Genomic DNA, 18708 nt, shown 5'->3' on the forward strand with positions numbered 1-18708 from the left:
AGAGATCTCCTCAAAGGCACATTAATCACAAGTCAAAGTTAAATACATGCACGTATATAACAGCGATTGTCAAAAAACACATTTATCTAGCGAAAAAATACATAAGTACAATGAGAAGTAAAGGCATACGCAAATGAGGCACTTAACTCAGCTGCGAGCAGAAAAGGAAGAGGAGGTGCTCACCGAGCAAGACTCATATATAGGGCTAGTCTGTTGTGGAACACATGCTAAGCATTCTGGGAATGTTAGTTTATAATGTAAAAAATGTTCTTATTGGCTGCTGCTTATTTTGCAGTAAAGAGAGAGATAGCATAATCTGAAGCCTCCGGTCCTGTAATAGAATTTATTGGAACTGTTCTACTTGGGGATGAAATGAAAGATAGGAGATGTAAAGACAGACTGGCAAACAAAGGGTTGATTAAGTGAAGAGCCCAACATGCCAGTTACCTACTCACACTTGTAAGTGTGGTTTGTGGTAGCATGGGAAGGAGCAAGGCGTGTGCAACATAGGCACACGTCTTGCCCACCCTCCACATGTAGAATAGGTTCCAGTAGTTTAGCTCTGCGTCTAACCCTTCACAGGGCATTGTTGACAATCACATCTTTTTATTTTTATTTTAGGGCGTCGACGAAATTCCTCCCTCTAAAGAAAATGATGCCTCTGCAGACATGGAATCGGTAAGAGAGTGACACTTTTGTTTGGAGGGTCTCAACGGGAATGCCACATGCGAGGCCGCATAGAGTCCGCCTGGGTGTCGCTCAGCAGAGAGCCGCTTCCAAGGCCACCTGTACCTAGCCTCCTCTGTGGGGTGTAGTGAGTCCTAAACATCAGGTTCTCTAGGAAGAGGACGGCTAAGGACCTTGAGCAGGTTTATAACCTAAAGCACAGCAGCTTTGAGTCTGACTATGTAAATCTGCTCACCTCCAGCGCCTATATGGATCACTAGTCTGCTCCATGCGCTAGGCTTTAGCACTGTACACACATAAACAAAGGGGTTCAGAAGCACGTAATCTCACAACATATTACTGTTATTGATGTTTAGACAAATGCAATCAACTAATGTTCAAAACTCACTTTAAGGAGGTTGTGTTTACGACTCTGTTTGGTTCCTTAACCATGTCAAATCGTTCCTATGTTCTCATAATGTTATGTGGAGTGCCCTCTCCCCACACCCCTGCATTACTTACTGTGCTTCGTCTAGTATTTACACAGGAGTGACTCTCTTCACCGACAGAACTCGCTTACGCACCCGAAGTAACGAAATACCTCTGAACATGGCCGCCGTTACCCAGATACCGCTAGAAGAAAGTACTTCCTGGGCGTCACTTCCTGTTGTTATTAAACCTAAGATCTAGAGTGGATAGACATCATTCACATTATCAATCAGAATAGGGGAGTAAGCGGTGGGGCGAGGGTTTCATGGTTGTTACAGGAATGATCAGGACTGGAGTAATGAACGTTACTGTGAAGTTATCTGGTCATTTCATGAGGTGGAGAAAGCAACAAAATAAATGAATGAGGCAGAGGGTACTTCCTGCATGGTATCGATTAGCGGTTGGGTAGGGTCCTGAAGCAACAGTGAGAGGTAATCCAAGGCAGACATTTCTTAAACTCTAAAGCGTTTAATTTAACTACATCATCCTAACCAGGAATTCTCTTTCCTCACTTTCCCCACCTTCTCCTCCCACCATTCCATTCCTCATCCTACAAAATCATTACTTATATGTATTTTATTCCATGCATTATATTCCATCCAGTTTGAACATGGACGCTGTAGGTCCTCACCTTCAATTTGGGACCCGCGATCCACGCCTCCTGTCCACCACCAAGTAGCCCTGAAATAATGACAAAAGTAATGTTACTTGAAGTTTATCAAGGAGTGCTCCTAGTATAGGACGTCTTTCTTTTTATCCCTCACTCTTTCATGTACCGCTCGTACAGACAAAACGAAACGCGCCATTTTTAACCCACTTCTGTGTTAAATGCTCACTTTTATCCATCGAGTGGTTGTAACCCAGTTGTACCAGCAGCGAGGTCACATTTTACAGAGGAGGGCGTTACTGTCTATTTCACTGACAACAGTGTTCAGCTCCTGGTAAATACAGGGTGCCGGGCACAAGCCCACTTAAGGCATTACAGCAGGCCCCTCTATTAGCGCCTCCATTGTCTGTAATTATATCCCTGTGAGCTGATGGCTGTGGTCAGCGCAGCTACCTGTCACCGCGAGGCGCTGCCGTACACCGTAATGCGTCTCCAGCAGCAAATGTGAGCTCCATTAACCCTGATTCATGGCAATCTTTTAACTTCATTAGAACACTTTTATTTCTGAGTGACAAAGCCTAAAAGACTCTGGTAGGTGCTTACAAGCGAAAAACATTGTTATATATTATTACGCTTTATATAGGATCATTACAACTCTCATTGTGAGTCAGAATGCATCCAAGGCTATTTATTTCAAGAGGTTCATAACCTCTATTCATTCTTTGAAAACACGTGTTGTTTTTTTCCTTTGAATAAGCGCCGCTCACCAGTAGATTCACTGTCCTATTTCACCCGAGGAGCCCAGCCAGCAGTTACTGCATTTTAATTTTCTGTTCTTTGGAATCAAACCACTTACGCAAATCAAGGGTAGAGGCCTCCCTGTGTGAAATATAGGGACATTTAAAAATGCTAATAAACCTGGAAAAAAATATTTGTTTGATAAGTATAAATGTAAATATTTAAAAAAAAATTCTTTTAACTGCAGAATATATTTCTTTTAACTGCAGTTAAAAGAAATATATTAAATTATTTACATTTATATTTATCAAACAAATATTTTTTTCCAGGTTTATTAGCATTTTTAAATGTCCTATATTTTACACAGGGAGGCCTCTACCCTTGATTTGCGTAAGTGGTTTGATTAAATAAAAAATGGCACAGCCCTATTTACTCAATGTTGAATTAAATGCATAAGTGATTTAAATATATTATATTGCTTTATAGTCTAAAATAATAAATTAATCACAAATCAATTCACACACACACCAGGTCTCCTGGAAACACACCACATCTGCCTCTAAAGAACTCAGATAATGCAACAGCTCATCCAGTTGCTCAAGAGTTCACAGACAAACATGCAAATCATTCAAAGCAAACACGTTGGACTTATACTTAAATACTTAAAACAGAGACAAAGCATCAGAACTAACTCTTCTACATAGCTACAATCTAAGAATACCCTAACCCAGCCTCTTTGTCCCTTCAACACATTTCACACAATGGATTTATGGACCTGGTCAAAGAAAGCAGGCCTGCCGGCAGCCCTCTGACCCATGTCCACCGCAAAACTTCAAGACAATTCTTCTAACAACCTCTGCCTCCACTCCAGCAAGGAGAATCATCAACAATTGCTTAACAACCGTAATATTTCCAAAAGAACTCAAAATGTCATACATACGCCCTTTACTGAAGAAAACAAACTTGGACCCTCTAAACCCCGACAACTACAGACCCATTACAAATGGACCTTTCCTGGGCAAACTTATAGAAAGAGCAGAGTTCGCCCAGATGTCACAATTCTTGGAAGAGAATGCCATACGTTCAGACTTCCAAACCGGATTCCATCCAGGAAGAGGCACAGAATCTGCCCTCGTTGCTATCTGGGATGACCTGAAGAACACAGTTGACTGTAAAGCAGTTGCTGTGCAACTTCCCTTGGACCTCTCGGCTGCCTTTGACACGGTCGACCATGACACTCTGATAAAAAGACTCTATGAAGCCAGCATAGCGGGGACTGCTCTAGACTGGATCGCATCCTACCTTCACAATAGAAGTAATATCATCCACACCCCACCTTTCTCGTCCTCTCTTTGAGGATTTAAAGACTTGTAAGATTACACTTTTGAGTAACATTACAGTCGTAAATGGTGAATAGCGAGAAGTAGTAAAGTTATTCAAAAGTGTAAGAGTAAACTTATACATGTAACTTACTCACACATCATCTTTGTGAACAGCCCTGCATGTCTTTAGTAGAAAATACCTTGGACTCTGAAGAAGACACTGTTGATGGTAGATGCCGGCAGACTGCGCTGCTGATTCTGCTAGACCTGTCCGCGGCCTATGACACTATCTCCTCGACAAGGTTGATTGACCGCCTTCTGGAAATTGGAGTGGCAGACTCTGCCTTGGAGCTCTTGTTCTCATTCCTGACAGATAGGTCACAGAAGTATATGCCTCTTCACTCCGCATACCATTAACCCACATGCTGTCACAACGCGCATTGTGACAACGCAAAATATTACCTCGCAAGTCGTTACAACGACTGGCAGAGGGGAGGTGCAGGATGTTGGAATAGTAAAATGTACTATTCCAACTCCAGTCTGTGCGGACTGTAGGGAAGGTGTTGGATTTTAAATCCAACACCTTCTCCCCCTCCACAAGACGTTGTAACGACTTGCGGGGTTTGGAACACTCTCCCTATATCAATCTCCTGCCTTGAGTCACACCCCTTCTTTCGGAAGTCTTTAAAGACCTGGCTTTTTGCCCTTTATGTTTTATGTTTATGTTTATTTTTTTTCTTGTAAAGCGCATGAATACCGAAGTGTCTTGGCGCTGAAAGTGAGAGGATGAAAGGCACAGTGCGAAAGCTTATGACCTATGCGGCTGTAAAGAACCAGGTTCTCAAATTCTTCCTGAAAAGCTGGATATTTGGCTGGCGTCTCAAGGATATCTGTAGTTTATTCCAGAGCATAGTTGCACAGTGTGTTATGGCTCGGCAGCCCCATCTCGCTTTTCTACATTTTACAGTTTTTATTAATCCTTGCGTAGCTGATCTCAGTGTTCGTGTTGGAGCATAAGTTATAAAAAGCTTATGAAAATCAGCTGGACTCCCCCCGTTTACTGCTTTGTATTCCAAAGTTTAAGTTTGCTTAAAAAGTTTAACTTTTTCCTGAGGGTTGATGCTCCCATTTTCCTGGCAGTAGATCCTCTTTTTAAAGCCTTGACGCCTCTGGACAATTGTTGGCGCTCTATAAGTTGGTCATTCATTCATTCATTCTGTCTGTAAGCTGTAGCCTTTTATTCTCTTAGGTCAATAACATTGGGCATTATGTTTCAAAACTCCCTGTCTTATTTCCTGCCCCTGGAATCTGTGATAAACACTCTCCTTGGGAGTCTCTCTCCCCTGATTCTGCATGCACTCTTCACCTGCACATGCACATGGCCTCTGTCACAATCACTTATCCAGGGATTCATAAACAAATGTCTATAAACACCTTGGGGCAGATTTACTAGCCGCTTGCGCTGCCAGTTCGTCACTTTTTGAGCCAGACACATTTCCAGATTTATGAGGAATCGTAAACCTGGAAATGCGTCCGTATGCTATGACACCCTAGGGGTGGCGGAGCAAGGCGCAACGAGATGAAATGTTTTCATTTCTCCTCGTTTTTTCCACTTTCAATGCGTGCTGCATTCAACAGCACGCATTGAAAGAGGAAATGCCTGTAGTGATTGTTTTCGTGCAGGAAGGTGCCCCTTGGTGCACGGGTGCAAGCTCCGGCGCATGGCAGCTGTTTGTGCACCAGCACAGAGGAGACCACAGGAATGCGACATATCAATGTAAATATGTTGCATTCCTGTGCTCTGAAAGTGCCGCAGCATGGCGCAGCCAAAGGGCTTACGGTGCTGTGCTGCAGCACTTTCTTGTAAATCTGCCCCGTTATGACCCACGTTGACTTCAAGCAGACATAGCTGTGGCTGTTTACAGACTCTCTTTGGACTTTACAGTTGAAGTAGGGCAGAGTACCAGTGTGTCGGATCTCAGGTGTCGTAGGGCAGAGTACCAGTGTGTCAGATCTCAGGTGCCGTAGGCAGAGTACCAGTGTGTCAGATCTTAGGTGCCGTAGGCAGAGTACCAGTGTGTCAGATCTTAGGTGCCAGAGGGCAGAGTACCAATGTGCCAGATCTCAGGTGCCGTAGGGCAGAGTACCAGTGTGTCCGATCTCAGGTGTCGTAGGGCAGAGTACCAGTGTGTCAGATCTCAGGTGTGGTAGGGCAGAGTACCAATGTGTCAGATCTCAGGTGCCGTAGGCAGAGTACCAGTGTGTCAGATCTTAGGTGCCAGAGGGCAGAGTACCAATGTGCCAGATCTCAGGTGCCGTAGGGCAGAGTACCAGTGTGTCCGATCTCAGGTGTCGTAGGGCAGAGTACCAATGTGTCAGATCTCAGGTGCCGTAGGCAGAGTACCAGTGTGTCAGATCTTAGGTGCCAGAGGGCAGAGTATCAATGTGCCAGATCTCAGGTGCCGTAGGGCAGAGTACCAGTGTGTCCGATCTCAGGTGTCGTAGGGCAGAGTACCAATGTGTCAGATCTCAGGTGCCGTAGGGCAGAGTACCAATGTGTCAGATCTCAGGTGCCAGAGGGCAGAGTACCAGTGTGTCAGATCTCAGGTGCCATAGGGCAGAGTACCAGTGTGTCAGATCTTAGGTGCCAGAGGGCAGAGTACCAATGTGCCAGATCTCAGGTGCCGTAGGGCAGAGTACCAGAGTGTCCGATCTCAGGTCCCATTGAACAGAGTTCCAGTGTGGTGGATCTCAGGGCCTAGTGGGCAAAGTTCCTGTATTTTGGATCTAAGGTCCAATAGGACAAAGCTCCGAAGTGGTGGTTCTCAGGTCTTTTAGGGCAGAGTATCAGTGTGTCAGATCTCAGGTGCCGTAGGGCACAGTTCCAGTGTGGTGGAGCTCAGGGCCTGCTGGCCAAAGTTTCTGTATGGTGGATCTCATGTCTAACAGCGCAGAGCTTCAAAGTAGGGGAACTCAGGTCCTTTAGGGCTGATTTCCAGTGTGATGGATCTCAGACCCCCTACGGTAGAGTTCCAGTGTGATAGATGTCAGGCCCCGTAGGACAGAGTTCTGGTATGGTGGATCTAAAGTACAGAAGGCCAGAGTTCCCGTGTGGTGGATCTCAGATCCCATAGGGCAGAGTTCCAGTGTGGTGGATCTCAGATCCCATAAGGCAGAGTTCCAGTGTGGTGGATCTCACGTTCCGTAGGGCAGAGTTCCAGTGTGGTGGATCTCAGGTCCTGTAGGACAGAGATCCAGTGTGGTGGATCTCAAGTACAGAAGGCCAGAGTTCCAGTGTGATGGATCTCAAATCCCATAGGGCAGAGTTCCAGTGTGGTGGATCTCAGGTCCTGTAGGGCAGAGTTCCAGTGTGGTGGATCTCAGGTCCTGTAGGGCAGAGTTCCAGTGTGGTGGATGTCAAGTCCCGTAGAACAGACTTCCATTGTGGTGGATCTCAGGCTCCATAGGGCAGAGTTCCAGTGTGGTGGATCTCAGGTCTCATAGGACAGAGATCCAGTGTTGTGGATCTCAGGTCCCGTAGGACAGAGATCCAGTGTGGTGGATGTCAAGTCCCGTAGAACAGACTTCCATTGTGGTGGATCTCAGGTCCTGTAGGGCAGAGTTACAGTATGATAGATGTCAGGCCCTCTTGGACCGCTTTCTGGTATAGTGTATCTCATGTGCAGTAGGCCAGAGTTTTCATGTGGTGGATCCCAGGTCCTGTAGGATAGAGTTACAGTAGGATAGATGTCAGGCCCTCTAGGGCAGAGTTCCAGTGTGGTGGATCTCAGTTCCTCTAGGGCAGAGATCCAGTGTAGTGGATCTCAGGTCCTCTCGGGTAGAGTTCCAGTGGGGTGGATCTCAGGTCCTGTAGTGGAGAGTTCCCGTGTGGTGGATCTCCGTTCCTCTAGGGCAGAGTTCCAGTGTAGTGGATCTTAGGTCCTGTAGGGTAGAGTTCCAGTGTGGTGGATCTCAGGTCCTGTAGGGTAGAGTTCCAGTGTGGTGGATCTCAGGTCCTCTCGGGTAGAGTTCCAGTGGGGTGGATCTCAGGTCCTGTAGTGGAGAGTTCCCGTGTGGTGGATCTCCGTTCCTCTAGGGCAGAGTTCCAGTGTAGTGGATCTTAGGTCCTGTAGGGTAGAGTTCCAGTGTGGTGGGTCTCAGGTTCCATAGGGCAGAGTTCCAGTGGGGTGGATCTCCGTTCCTCTAGGGCAGAGTTCCCTTGGGTTGGATCTTAGGTCCCGTATGGCAGGGCCCTCCTGGAATGGATCTAGAGTGGAAGCTGTTGGAATAGTTTTTAGTTTTCTCAGAATCTTGATGAAGTTTTTATCCACAGAAGTCTCGACTACATCTCACCTGCCTCAGTGTCTCTCAGTTTCAGGACCGCCGCCCCCCTTCACAGACTCTGCCGGTGGCTTTAAATGTGACTGGTATTTTAAAGTATTTCCGAGATTTCATAATGTTTGCCTTTATTTCGTGCTGTCGCTCCCCGGGGAGGACGGATGGTTTGGCGGGATGTCATTATGCACAAACTTCTAATCTCGCGCTCTCGGTCTGTGCTATATTTATTTAGTTAGTGACTTCGCTCAGCTTTAGGCCTCTCTCTTTGCGAGTCACTAAAATTCAGATTTCTGCTTCACTCCTGGGAAATCAAGAAAGTGTATCTTAAAAATGTGACAGGCCGGGTAAAACTGAGCGCCGCAGCCATCCAGCCGGCCTCATTATGCGCCCACTTATCAGGAAATAGAAAAGTGTCAGCCCACGTGACCGGCTGCCTCTCCGGGGTGGAGGGGGGCGGGGCTGCACAGTGACGTGTCAAGGACACACAGCGCCTCGGGTCTGCCTGGGGCGTCGAAGCGCCAATTCTGGGCATTGTGGCTCTGAGTGCTGCGGCCAGCGGGGGACAATCGAAGTTGTATTTGCCAGGCTGGTTTGTAAAAATACATGCATGTTAGCGTGTGTGCAAAGATTGACCCTTGGTCTCCTGCGAGAAGAGGAGACAAGACAAACTCCGCGTGTGTGCGTGCACGTGCGTCTCTCTGTCTCGCTCTGACTTTCATCTCAACCCAGGCCTGTCTGGTAGAATGAATCCCCCCCCCCCACTTCCCCATGAGATAGATGTATACATGTGAACATGAATTAATGCAGCCAGGGGGGCTTTAAGTGGGATGAAAGAACTGTGGGGTCTCGCTAGGGGGCGTGGCAATGTAATTAAGGGTGTGGTTTCAAACACGTAAGCTAAAAACCTGTGCTTAGCGTACTGTAACACACAACTTGTATGTTGCTGTTTCTGTCATTGCTTTCAGCTATATGGTAAAACAAAAAACATGATACCTACAAGAAGTCAGGACTATTGGCTTTGTCAATGGTTGTTTGTTGCACAGGATACCATCTCTCACGAAATCTTGATTGATAGACTGAGAGGTATAGGGATAACAGACGCTGCCCTGTCTTGGATAGTATCCTTCTTGACCGATAGATCTGAATCGGTCTCTTTGGTTCCTTTTCTTTCCAAGGACAAAAAGGTCCCTCAGGGCGCGATCCTAAACCCTCTATTATTCAATATTTATATAATCCCACTTATTGCATTAATAGAGTCATACGGCATATTTGTAACATCTTATGCCGATGACACCCAACTCGTGGTCTCTCTGGATAAAAATTCTACTAAAGCAGAACAAAATCTTAAGACGTGCATGACAGATGTATTCCGCTGGATGGATAACAACCATCTAAAATGTAATGCCAACAAAACAGAGATTCTACCTTTGGGAAAAGAGGCCTCCTTTTACTCTAAGGACTGGTGGCCGGAAGATTCTCCCGCACCGCCTCCTTCAGTTGAAACTGAAGAGAAACTTAGGGGTCCTATTTGAATCCTCTTTCTTTCGATCAGCATGTAAGGAACACAGCAGGATGCTGTTTCAGCATTATTAAATCCCGTAAGAAATTTTTCGACTTCTTGCCTATAGATTCTCGAAAATCGGTTGCAGTGGCCCTAATATTATCACGATTAGATTACTGCAACGGACTAATGGCAGGTGTAAAAAAAAACACACTCAAAAAGCTACAGAGTGTTCAACACACGGCAGCTAGACTAGTATTGAAATTATCTAGAAGATCCTCCGCTTCTACTGCGCTTCAAACCCTTCACTGGCTGCCTCTACACAAAAAGATCCTTTTAAAAATTCTGCTAACCCCCTTCAGATCCCTCAACAAGACAGGCCCGAAATATCTGATGAGACGTTTTACTTGTTATGATCCACTGAGATGCTTAAGGTCATCGGGAGGTGTTCTAATCAACATCCCTAGATTCAAGCTTAAAACCAAAGGAGGAAAGACGTTTACAGTATTGGCCTCTAGGGCCTGGAATACCATGCCCTTGAATCTCAGACTACTTGTACAGGAAAATGACTTCAGAAGACAGTTAAAAACCTGGATCTACAGTTTGCCTGACGGTTTTGTAATGGCGGCCATTTAGAACCCCTCACCCGGTATGCTCATGAGTCTTTCAGCGCCAGGATGCTCCTTCCGGAGCAACAGTTTGCGCTTTAGAAATACCCCATACAAAATACAAAATACAAATAAATAAGTAGCAACTATGACTTGTCTATAATATTAAAAAAGCTTCCACTTAAAGCCCTGGTGACACCACAACAATTTTGCTGCTCCAGAGTTTCAAAAGGAGAAGGGAAATCCAGAGAGAAAATGACTCTCTTGAAAGGATTTCCCTTCCCCTACAACGCTCACCTGGTATGACGTCATGCCGGAACTTCTCCACTAATGAGAAGTGAGCAGGGGGAGCATGCACACATTGATGTGCCTGCTGTCACTGCAGTCTGGAAAAAAACTGACTACACTGCCAGCAGGCACAAAACAGAGCCCAATAGAGGCCCGTTTCGATGCCTCCTTTAAAAACTGCAGGTACTCAGACCCTGTGAGACCCGGCCCACTTAAGGCCCTGAATGCACCCCTCTGGACTGTGTTTCCAGGACATGGGCATCCAGCTTCCATCGACCTTGAGCTCCTTTTTAACTCAAAAGAAAGGGAACTGCTATATCTTCATCGCCTGCTTCCTTCCCGTGTGCAGGGACTGGCGGGTGGCATTTGACCCCTACAGACCTGTGTTTTATAAACCTTTGGGTCATGCAATATAAGCATTTATTAGGCGTCCATGGTGGCAGATCTGATCTAACTAAGAATTGAAAGATGTGGGCAGCTTGGATTTTTAAATTGATCTTGACTGTATTGATACCAGAGGACAGACATTGGTATCCAGGCAGCTCCAATTCACAATTCATATGTTTCTTGGTTACAGCTTCATAGGAGACATATCAGAGACAGCGCCATTTGCTCAGACTCCTGCGTACATGGAGAAAAGGGATGTCTCTAGTCTTCATGCTCAGTAGAAGGTTTGGCGTCTTCTGCTGCTCTGCTATGTGAGCGTTTGCCTTACCTCAACCAAGGCTGTGAGGACGGCTCCTCCATGGGCGTGAGTCATGGGCTGCTCTGTGAGCGCCAGCCTTACCAGAGCAGAGGCTGGTAGGAGGGCTGCTCTATGGGCCTTGAGCCATGGGCCGCTCTGCAAGTATCAGCCTTACCACAATCGAGGCTGGGAGAAGGGTTCCACCATGGGTCGTGAGCCATGGACCGTTTGTGAGTATCAGCCCTACCACAACTGAGGCTGGGTGGAGGGATGCTCCATGGGCTGTGTTAGACCTGGCACCATCGGCGTGGGTCTCCCTTCAATTTTTTCGCTGTTGCCTCCTATGTTTTGCCTTGTTTTGCTGGTCTAGATGCTTTGGGCACTTTGCCACTGCTATTCAGTGCCAAAGTGCAAGTGCTCCCTATTGTAAATGATTGTAATGGATTAGTGACCCCATGATTGGCCTATTTGATTTACTTGTCAGACCCTAGTACAGTGCACCATGTGTGCCCGGGACCTGTAAATCAAATGCTGCTGGTGGACTTGAAGCCCTGGTTGTGCCACCCACAGAAGCAGATTGTAAAATATGGCTCAGGCCTGCTATTGCAGAGCCTGTGTGCAGTCTGGGACTGCCATGTCGACTTGGCAAGTGCACTCACTTATCAGTCCCTAAACCTTCCCTTTTCCACTTGTTAGTCACCACTAAGGTAGGCCCAAGGTACCCCTGTGGATAGGGTGCATTGTATGTGAAAGGTAGGACTTACCCTGATGTGTGTGGCTGTCTTGATAGTGAATTACAGCCAATTTCGTTTTTCACTATTGTAAGGCTATCTGTTCCCATAGGCCACAAGAGGCAGTTTGATTATAACATCTTATAATCCTAACTGATCCAGGGAACAAGGTAGAACAAGCATTTACAATGCAATGGTTTCGCCTTTTGAAAAGTTAGAGTTATTGGCATTGTAAATCACAAAATTTGTATTTATGTGTTGGTTTTGAAAACAGATAAATAAATGGGAATGTCATTTACAATGCCAATAGTTTAATCTCTGGCAAATGCCACTCATCAAGCTGAGACACTCAGTTGCAGTCACAACTGTGGTTTGGAAAAGACACAGACACGCTGGAAGTAAATATAGTGTTATTGGAAATTAGTCAATTTCCTGGAAGAACCTCGATTCTATTAACTACCAGCAGGGTACACGCTGTTTTTGACCGGGCTGACATTTTTGGCCGCATTCATAAGTGATGACATTTGTAGTGGTGGCCTCGGGCGAATTATTTGGCTTTGCAAGCAAAAAATTAAAACTGGCCCCAAACACCAAGTGTTCATCACATGGTGATAACCACAAGGCGATAATGAGCTGAGAAAAAAAGCAATGGCAGAATGGATAGAAGAGCAAATCGGACCCCCTCGATGTCCCCACCCGGCCCGTCACTCCCCACGCCACATGACATGCCAGCGCCGCAGAATAAAGTCGGGCTTAGGCTGAGTGATTCATGTCAAGCACTGCATGACATGTGACTGACTGACTCCGTTCCAGCCCATGTGTCCGGGGGTCCGAAGTGTCTGGAATCTCAACTTACACCCGGTTCCACTCTAGTGACGCGCTTCAGTTGTCCACATGTTCTATCAATGTGCTACCCATGCAGTTTTGTAAATCACCGAAACATCACCTAGGTCAATTCAGAGCTCTAAGATGTGACAACCATATGTTCGTCTAAATTGGCTTTTTTTAAGATATCTCATATGGAAGGTGTTCAGCTATGGTGACATGGCAAGATGCAAACATCAGAAACCAGCTAAACCCTGCCACCTCTGTGCAGAGCCCAGACTATTCCGGATTCCACCACAGCCCATTCTGAACAGACTGTGGGCAGTCCTTTGCCTAACAAAATAATAAAGCGATCTATCTACATAACCTCAATCACAGACCACAGCCCAAGCAAACTCCCAGAAAGACACAGAGCAAGATGGTGAACGACGCCCACAGGCACAAGATGTGCACAATAACCTGGATTTCAAGCAGGGTGGGTTTGTACCTCCAGCTACTAAGCTCACACTAGTGCACTAACCCGCAGAGAGATTTCACAAAAACTTTCCTCACGTCTTCCCAAGTGAGGATTTTGCCAGAACACCACAGTCGCCCCAGAATCTGAAGGAAACGCACAGCTCACCACAGCAACGGGCACACGGACAGCGGAAGGGGGGACGGCACACGGACAGCGGGAGGGGGGACGGCACACGGACTGACACCTTCGAGTAAAGTCTGCGCATTATAAGAATGCATTAAAGAAATAAATAAATAAAGTAGAAGAGCAACGCACAAAAAGCACAACTGGCCGCACCAGGATACAGAAAGACCAGCAGGCGTGCGCCAGACCTGAAATATGCAGAAAGCCAAACCCCTAAAAATAAGGAGAGGAGTAGACCAAAAGCTCAGGAAGTAGAGCGGTGAAGCCGAGACACGAACCGGCAACCCCAGCCACAGGGACGAGAACACTAGCCACTAGGCTATTTTCCAGCTCACTCACACGCATGCATAGTGCACAGAAGTATGCAGGAACAAAGGGGAAACCAATACCCGCAGAGCGGGAAAAATAACCCCAGGACAGGAGAAAGGCGTACACAGACTCATGGCCGGAACCTGAGTCCGAAACCCCCAAAAGGAGAGTACGTGGAATCCGACGCACAGCAATGGGACACCAGTGCCCAGCTTAGAGAAAATGTCATATGTAACAAAACAAACAGGAAGCATTCATCAGAAACGAGAGCCCCTTTCAACAGCACTTGCCCACTCCCCTGACAAAAGTAAACCAGACACGCAGCTGGAAAACAAAGCGGAGCGCAAGTGTAAGTGCAAGCTCCAACCAACTGGAAACACCGGAGGTTACAAGCACGAAGGAGATAGACAAGAACCCCACACAGCCCACAAGCCGCACGCCGACAGCCAGAGGCATGGGAAAATATGCGGCAACCCTTGGGACCGGGACCGTCTGAGGCAACGGCCGCAGAGAAACCAGGCCAGCAAGGTAAGCCCCTCCCCCCCCCCAGGCAGAGTCTGCCCATGCCGGGCCGCAACCAGAGCCCGCTAAAGCAGTGCAAAAAAAAAAAAAAAAGACCCCAAGTCGAGGGGGTGGGGGTGGGGGGGGGGTGGAAAGCATACAGCAGCCCCGGGGAAGGCAGTGCGAGGCTTGCAAAACAAAGCGGCAAAACTTATCACGAGGCAGGAGCCAAAGCTTTCAGCAGGCAAAAGCGGCCCACGCACGACAAGCGCAGGCAGCCACTGGAGCGACATAAAGGGAGCCCTCACAAATACGAGGCACAATGCCCACAACCTCCCGCAGTGGGTACAACGTAGCACTGAGGTACAGCAGCCGTCGCAACGCCAGCACCGGGCCGAGAGGGTGGACTGGAGCGGAATACAAGAAACCCCATATCAAAGCCTGTAGCCCTCCCGGGGGGCCAAAGGGACCCCGACAGAGAATGTATCCACAGTGCGGTCCAATAACCGAGAGGTGGGGAGGGACTCCCAGGGCTATGTGGAGCAGTGAGGCAGCCGAGCTGAACCACAGAGCCCGCTAAAGCAGGGCAAACGGCCCCAGAAGCTGAAGGAAACGCACAGATCACCACAGCAACGGGCACACGGACAGCGGGAGGGGGGACGGCACACGGACAGCGGGAGGGGGGACGGCACACGTACAGCAGGAGGGGGGGCGGGCAGGCACACGGACAGCGGGAGGGTGGTCAGAAAACAGCCAGAGGGACAGGGACAAGACGAAAGATGAACACAAACATAGGTGTAAAAAAAAAAAAAGTACACGCCCACCGCCGCACTGCCGCACTGACGTGTCCAAAGGGGCCGGATGAGAAAAATTCTCAGAAACGCCCACGAGTCGCCTCGCAGAATGACGGACACCTCTGTTTTCCAATGGCTAGCGTCCATTTATGGAGCTAGCCAATGGGAAACAGAGGCGGGACCAAGATCCATACTGCAAAACAAAAGATTTCGCCTGCGCAGCTTTCGACAGGCGAAACCTAAAAACGAGTTTAGTATGCCTGAACTCAGAATGTGAAAATACATCTGTTAGGGAGGGAGATTTTTACATTCTGTGTTTGAAAATACCACTTTTAAAAAGTAGGTATTTCTTACCTAACCATCCAGTATGGTTTGTGTATTGCATGTCTGGTTTCCGAGTGACAGGAGGCTGGAGAGGGCTGTGGCTCCAGCAGTCTGATGAGTCAGGGCTGGGCTAAATAGGAACTGGGTTGAATAGTGAGTAGGGGGAGGAGATTTCCTTTCACTTGCCTGAGCCTGCTTTGCATAGAGAGTACGGGGAGGAGATTTCCTTTCAGCTACCTGGGCCAGGTCTGCTTTCAACAATGCTGTCTCCACCTCCTGCCAGGAAGCTGCAACAGGGAGGACAGCATAGGTTTGGGCTGGGCACAGACACTCTCTGGCTCCAGAGACCAAAGGATTTAGTACTATAAATATTGGGGCCCAGACCCCAGAACTTTAGATCACTTCTGGGAATCAAGACAAACCTTTGGCAAGGAAAAGAACCTAGGAACCTGAAGCAGGAGACTGCCCCTGTGATAGTGACTGTTTGGGGTTGGCCTGCAGTGGTTACTTTATTGCGAAGGAAAGGAGAAAAAGAACTTTGTTTGTACTGTAATCATCTTGAGGAAGATCTCCAAGGGCTTGAAGTTAAGCTTGCCTCCTGTTCTAAAGTCTCAGGGTCACAAAGACTTCACCACCAGCTCCCCCATGAATTACCTGGCTGGGAGTTCTACCTGCAGAGAGGTGCCTGCTGTGGTTTGGGCCCTCTGAGAAGTCTACGTGTCGCTGGAAGCTGGAAGCAAAAACCAACGAGAAGCAAGTCACCGCTTCAGCAGTTTCCGTCGTATTGCCGAAGAAGCGTGCCGCCCCCGCAGCTGTTCGCTGTCGCATCGCAGACGAAGCGTGTCGCAACACCGGAGAAGCGGGCTGCCACCACAGAGGGCACTGTTGCATCACCGGAGAAGCGTGTCGCAGGTCCTGTCATGGCTCAAAAGTTCATCGATTTCACTGCATGGCCGTTGGGCGTGCAAGCATCGCATTCACATTATTCATTTGGTCGCATCGCACTGGATCGTCGCATCGCATCAAGGCGGCATCTTGTCGCATCGCACTGGATCACAGTAAGAAACCGACGCATCACCTCCTCTCTGGTAAGGAACCAACGCCTCACCTCCCCTGTGCTGCAGTAGGGAACCAACGCATCACCTCCCCTGAAGCAAGGAACTGACGAATCACCTTCCCTGCAACCCTTTTGTTTGTTTTGCATGACCCATCCAAGGTACTTTGAGAGTAAAGTGTTGCATTTACCATCTACATTGAACTAAGCTATTTCTACCATTTTAAAGTCTTAGTTTTGATTACAGTATTATGGATTTTTGTTGTTTGGTCTTGTGTGAAGTCTAGTAAAGATTACTTATTTTTCTAAACTGGTGTGGTGTCTATTTGTAGTGTTTTCACTGTATTACTGTATGTATTCACACATGCTTTATACACTGCCTCTGAGATAAGCCTGTCTGATCGTGCCAAGCTACCGAGGGGGTGAGCAGGGGTTATATAGGAGTGTATCCTCCTTACCCTGACTAGAAGCAAGGGTCCCTATTCGGACAAAGGTGCAAACCATTGCCAACTAGAGACCCACATTTCTAACAGGCTGTGAGCCATGGGCCATTCTGTGAGTATCAGCCTTACCACAAGAAAGGCTGGGAGAAGGGCTCCTCCATGGGTCGTCAGCCATGGGCCGCTCTGTGAACCTCAGCCTTACCACAATAGAGGCTGGGTGGAGGACTGCTCCATGATCCATGAGCCATGGGATGTCTGCGATCGTCAGCCTTACCACAGCTGAGGCTGGGAGGAGGGCTGTTCCCAGGCTTGTGAGCCGTGGGCCGCTCTACAAGCATCAGCCTTTCCACAGCTGAGGCTGGGAGGAGGGCTGTTCCCAGGCTTGTGAGCCGTGGGCCGCTCTACAAGCATCAGCCTTTCCACAGCTGCTGCTGGGAGGAGAGCAGCTATATGGGACATGAGCCCTGAGTTGCTCTGTGAGTGTCAGCCGTACCACAACCAAGGCTAGGGGAAGGGCGACTCCATGGGCCGTGAGCCACTCTGTGAGTTTCAGCCGTACCACATCCGATGCTGGGAGGAGGGCTGCTCCATACGTCATGAGACATGGGCCGCTCTGTTAGTGTCAGCTTTACCACAAACAAGACTTGGAGAAGGGCTGCTGCATGGGCAGCGAGCCATGGGATGCTCTATGAGCATCAGCCTTACCACAACCAAGGCTGAAAGGAGGGCTGCTTCATGGGCCTTGAGACATGGGCCGCTTTGTGAGCGTCAGCCTTACCACAACCGAGGCTGACAGGAGGAGTGCTCCAAAAGCTGTGAGCCATTGGACGCTCGGTGAGCTTCAGCCTCACCACAGCTACGGCTGGGAGGAGGAGTACTCATTGGCTGTGAGCCATGGGCCACTCTGCAAGCGTTAGCCTTACCACAACCAAGGTTAGGATGAGGGCTGCTCCATAAGCTGTCAGCCATGAGCCACCCGGTGAGCGTCAACCTTACCACAACTGAGGCTGGGAGGTAGGCTGCTCCATAGGCCGCTCTGTGAGCGTCAGCCTTACCACAATTGAGGCTGAAAAGAGGGCTGCTCCATGGGCGTGAGCCATTGGCTGCTCTGTGAGTGTCAGCCTTACCAAAACCATGGTTGTAAGGAGGGCTGCTCAATGGGTCGTGAGCCATGGCATGCTCTGTGAGCGTCTGACACACCACAGGCGAAGCTATGAGGAAGGCTGCTCCATGGTCCATGAGCCACTTTGTGAGCGTCCGCATTACCACAACCGAGACTGGGTGGAAGGCTGCTCCATGGGCCAAGAGCCGCTCTGTCAGTGGCAGCCGTACCACAGCTGAGGCTGGAAGGAGGGCTGCTCCATGTGGCGTGAGCCGTGGGATGTTATGCGAGCATCTGACACACCACAGGCGAGGCTAGGAGGAAGGCTGCTCCATGGTCTGTAAGCCACTCTGTGAGCGTCAGCCTTACCACAATCAAGGCTGAGTGGAGGGCTGCTCCATGGGCCGTGAGCCATGGGCCGCTCGGTTAGCATCAGCCTTACCACAACCAAGGCTGGGAGGAGGAGAGCTTCATTTGCCGTAAGCCCTGGGATGCTCTGTGATCATCAGCCTTATCACAATGGAGGGTGAGTGTAGTAATATGGAAAGAGGAGGGATGTATAACATAGGTTCATCTTCTCATGCCTGGAAGATGCCATGCTCCTTTAGAAGACGGTGTGGCTTGTCATACATTTTTTCCTATTTAGACGTAGTGTGCGTTACCTTAACTTCCCAATTGAGATGGTGTTAACTCTACTTCTCAATCAATCAATCACAGACATTTATATAGCGCACTACTTACCC

General features: G+C 48.3%; 1 protein-coding gene across 1 annotated transcript in view; it reads left to right on the top strand.

The window, feature by feature from the left end:
* The window catches only part of LOC147662001 (dedicator of cytokinesis protein 5-like), a 202657-nt gene that overhangs the window by 153655 nt on the left and 30294 nt on the right, over positions 1-18708 (top strand). The window contains exon 5 of the mRNA XM_086951192.1: positions 622-678. Within this exon, the coding sequence (XP_086807318.1) occupies positions 622-678 (57 nt within the window). The remainder of the gene's footprint in view (positions 1-621; positions 679-18708) is intronic.

This window comes from Lissotriton vulgaris, unplaced genomic scaffold (assembly GCF_964263255.1).
Source record: "Lissotriton vulgaris unplaced genomic scaffold, aLisVul1.2 SCAFFOLD_1741, whole genome shotgun sequence".
Lineage (NCBI taxonomy): Eukaryota > Metazoa > Chordata > Amphibia > Caudata > Salamandridae > Lissotriton > Lissotriton vulgaris.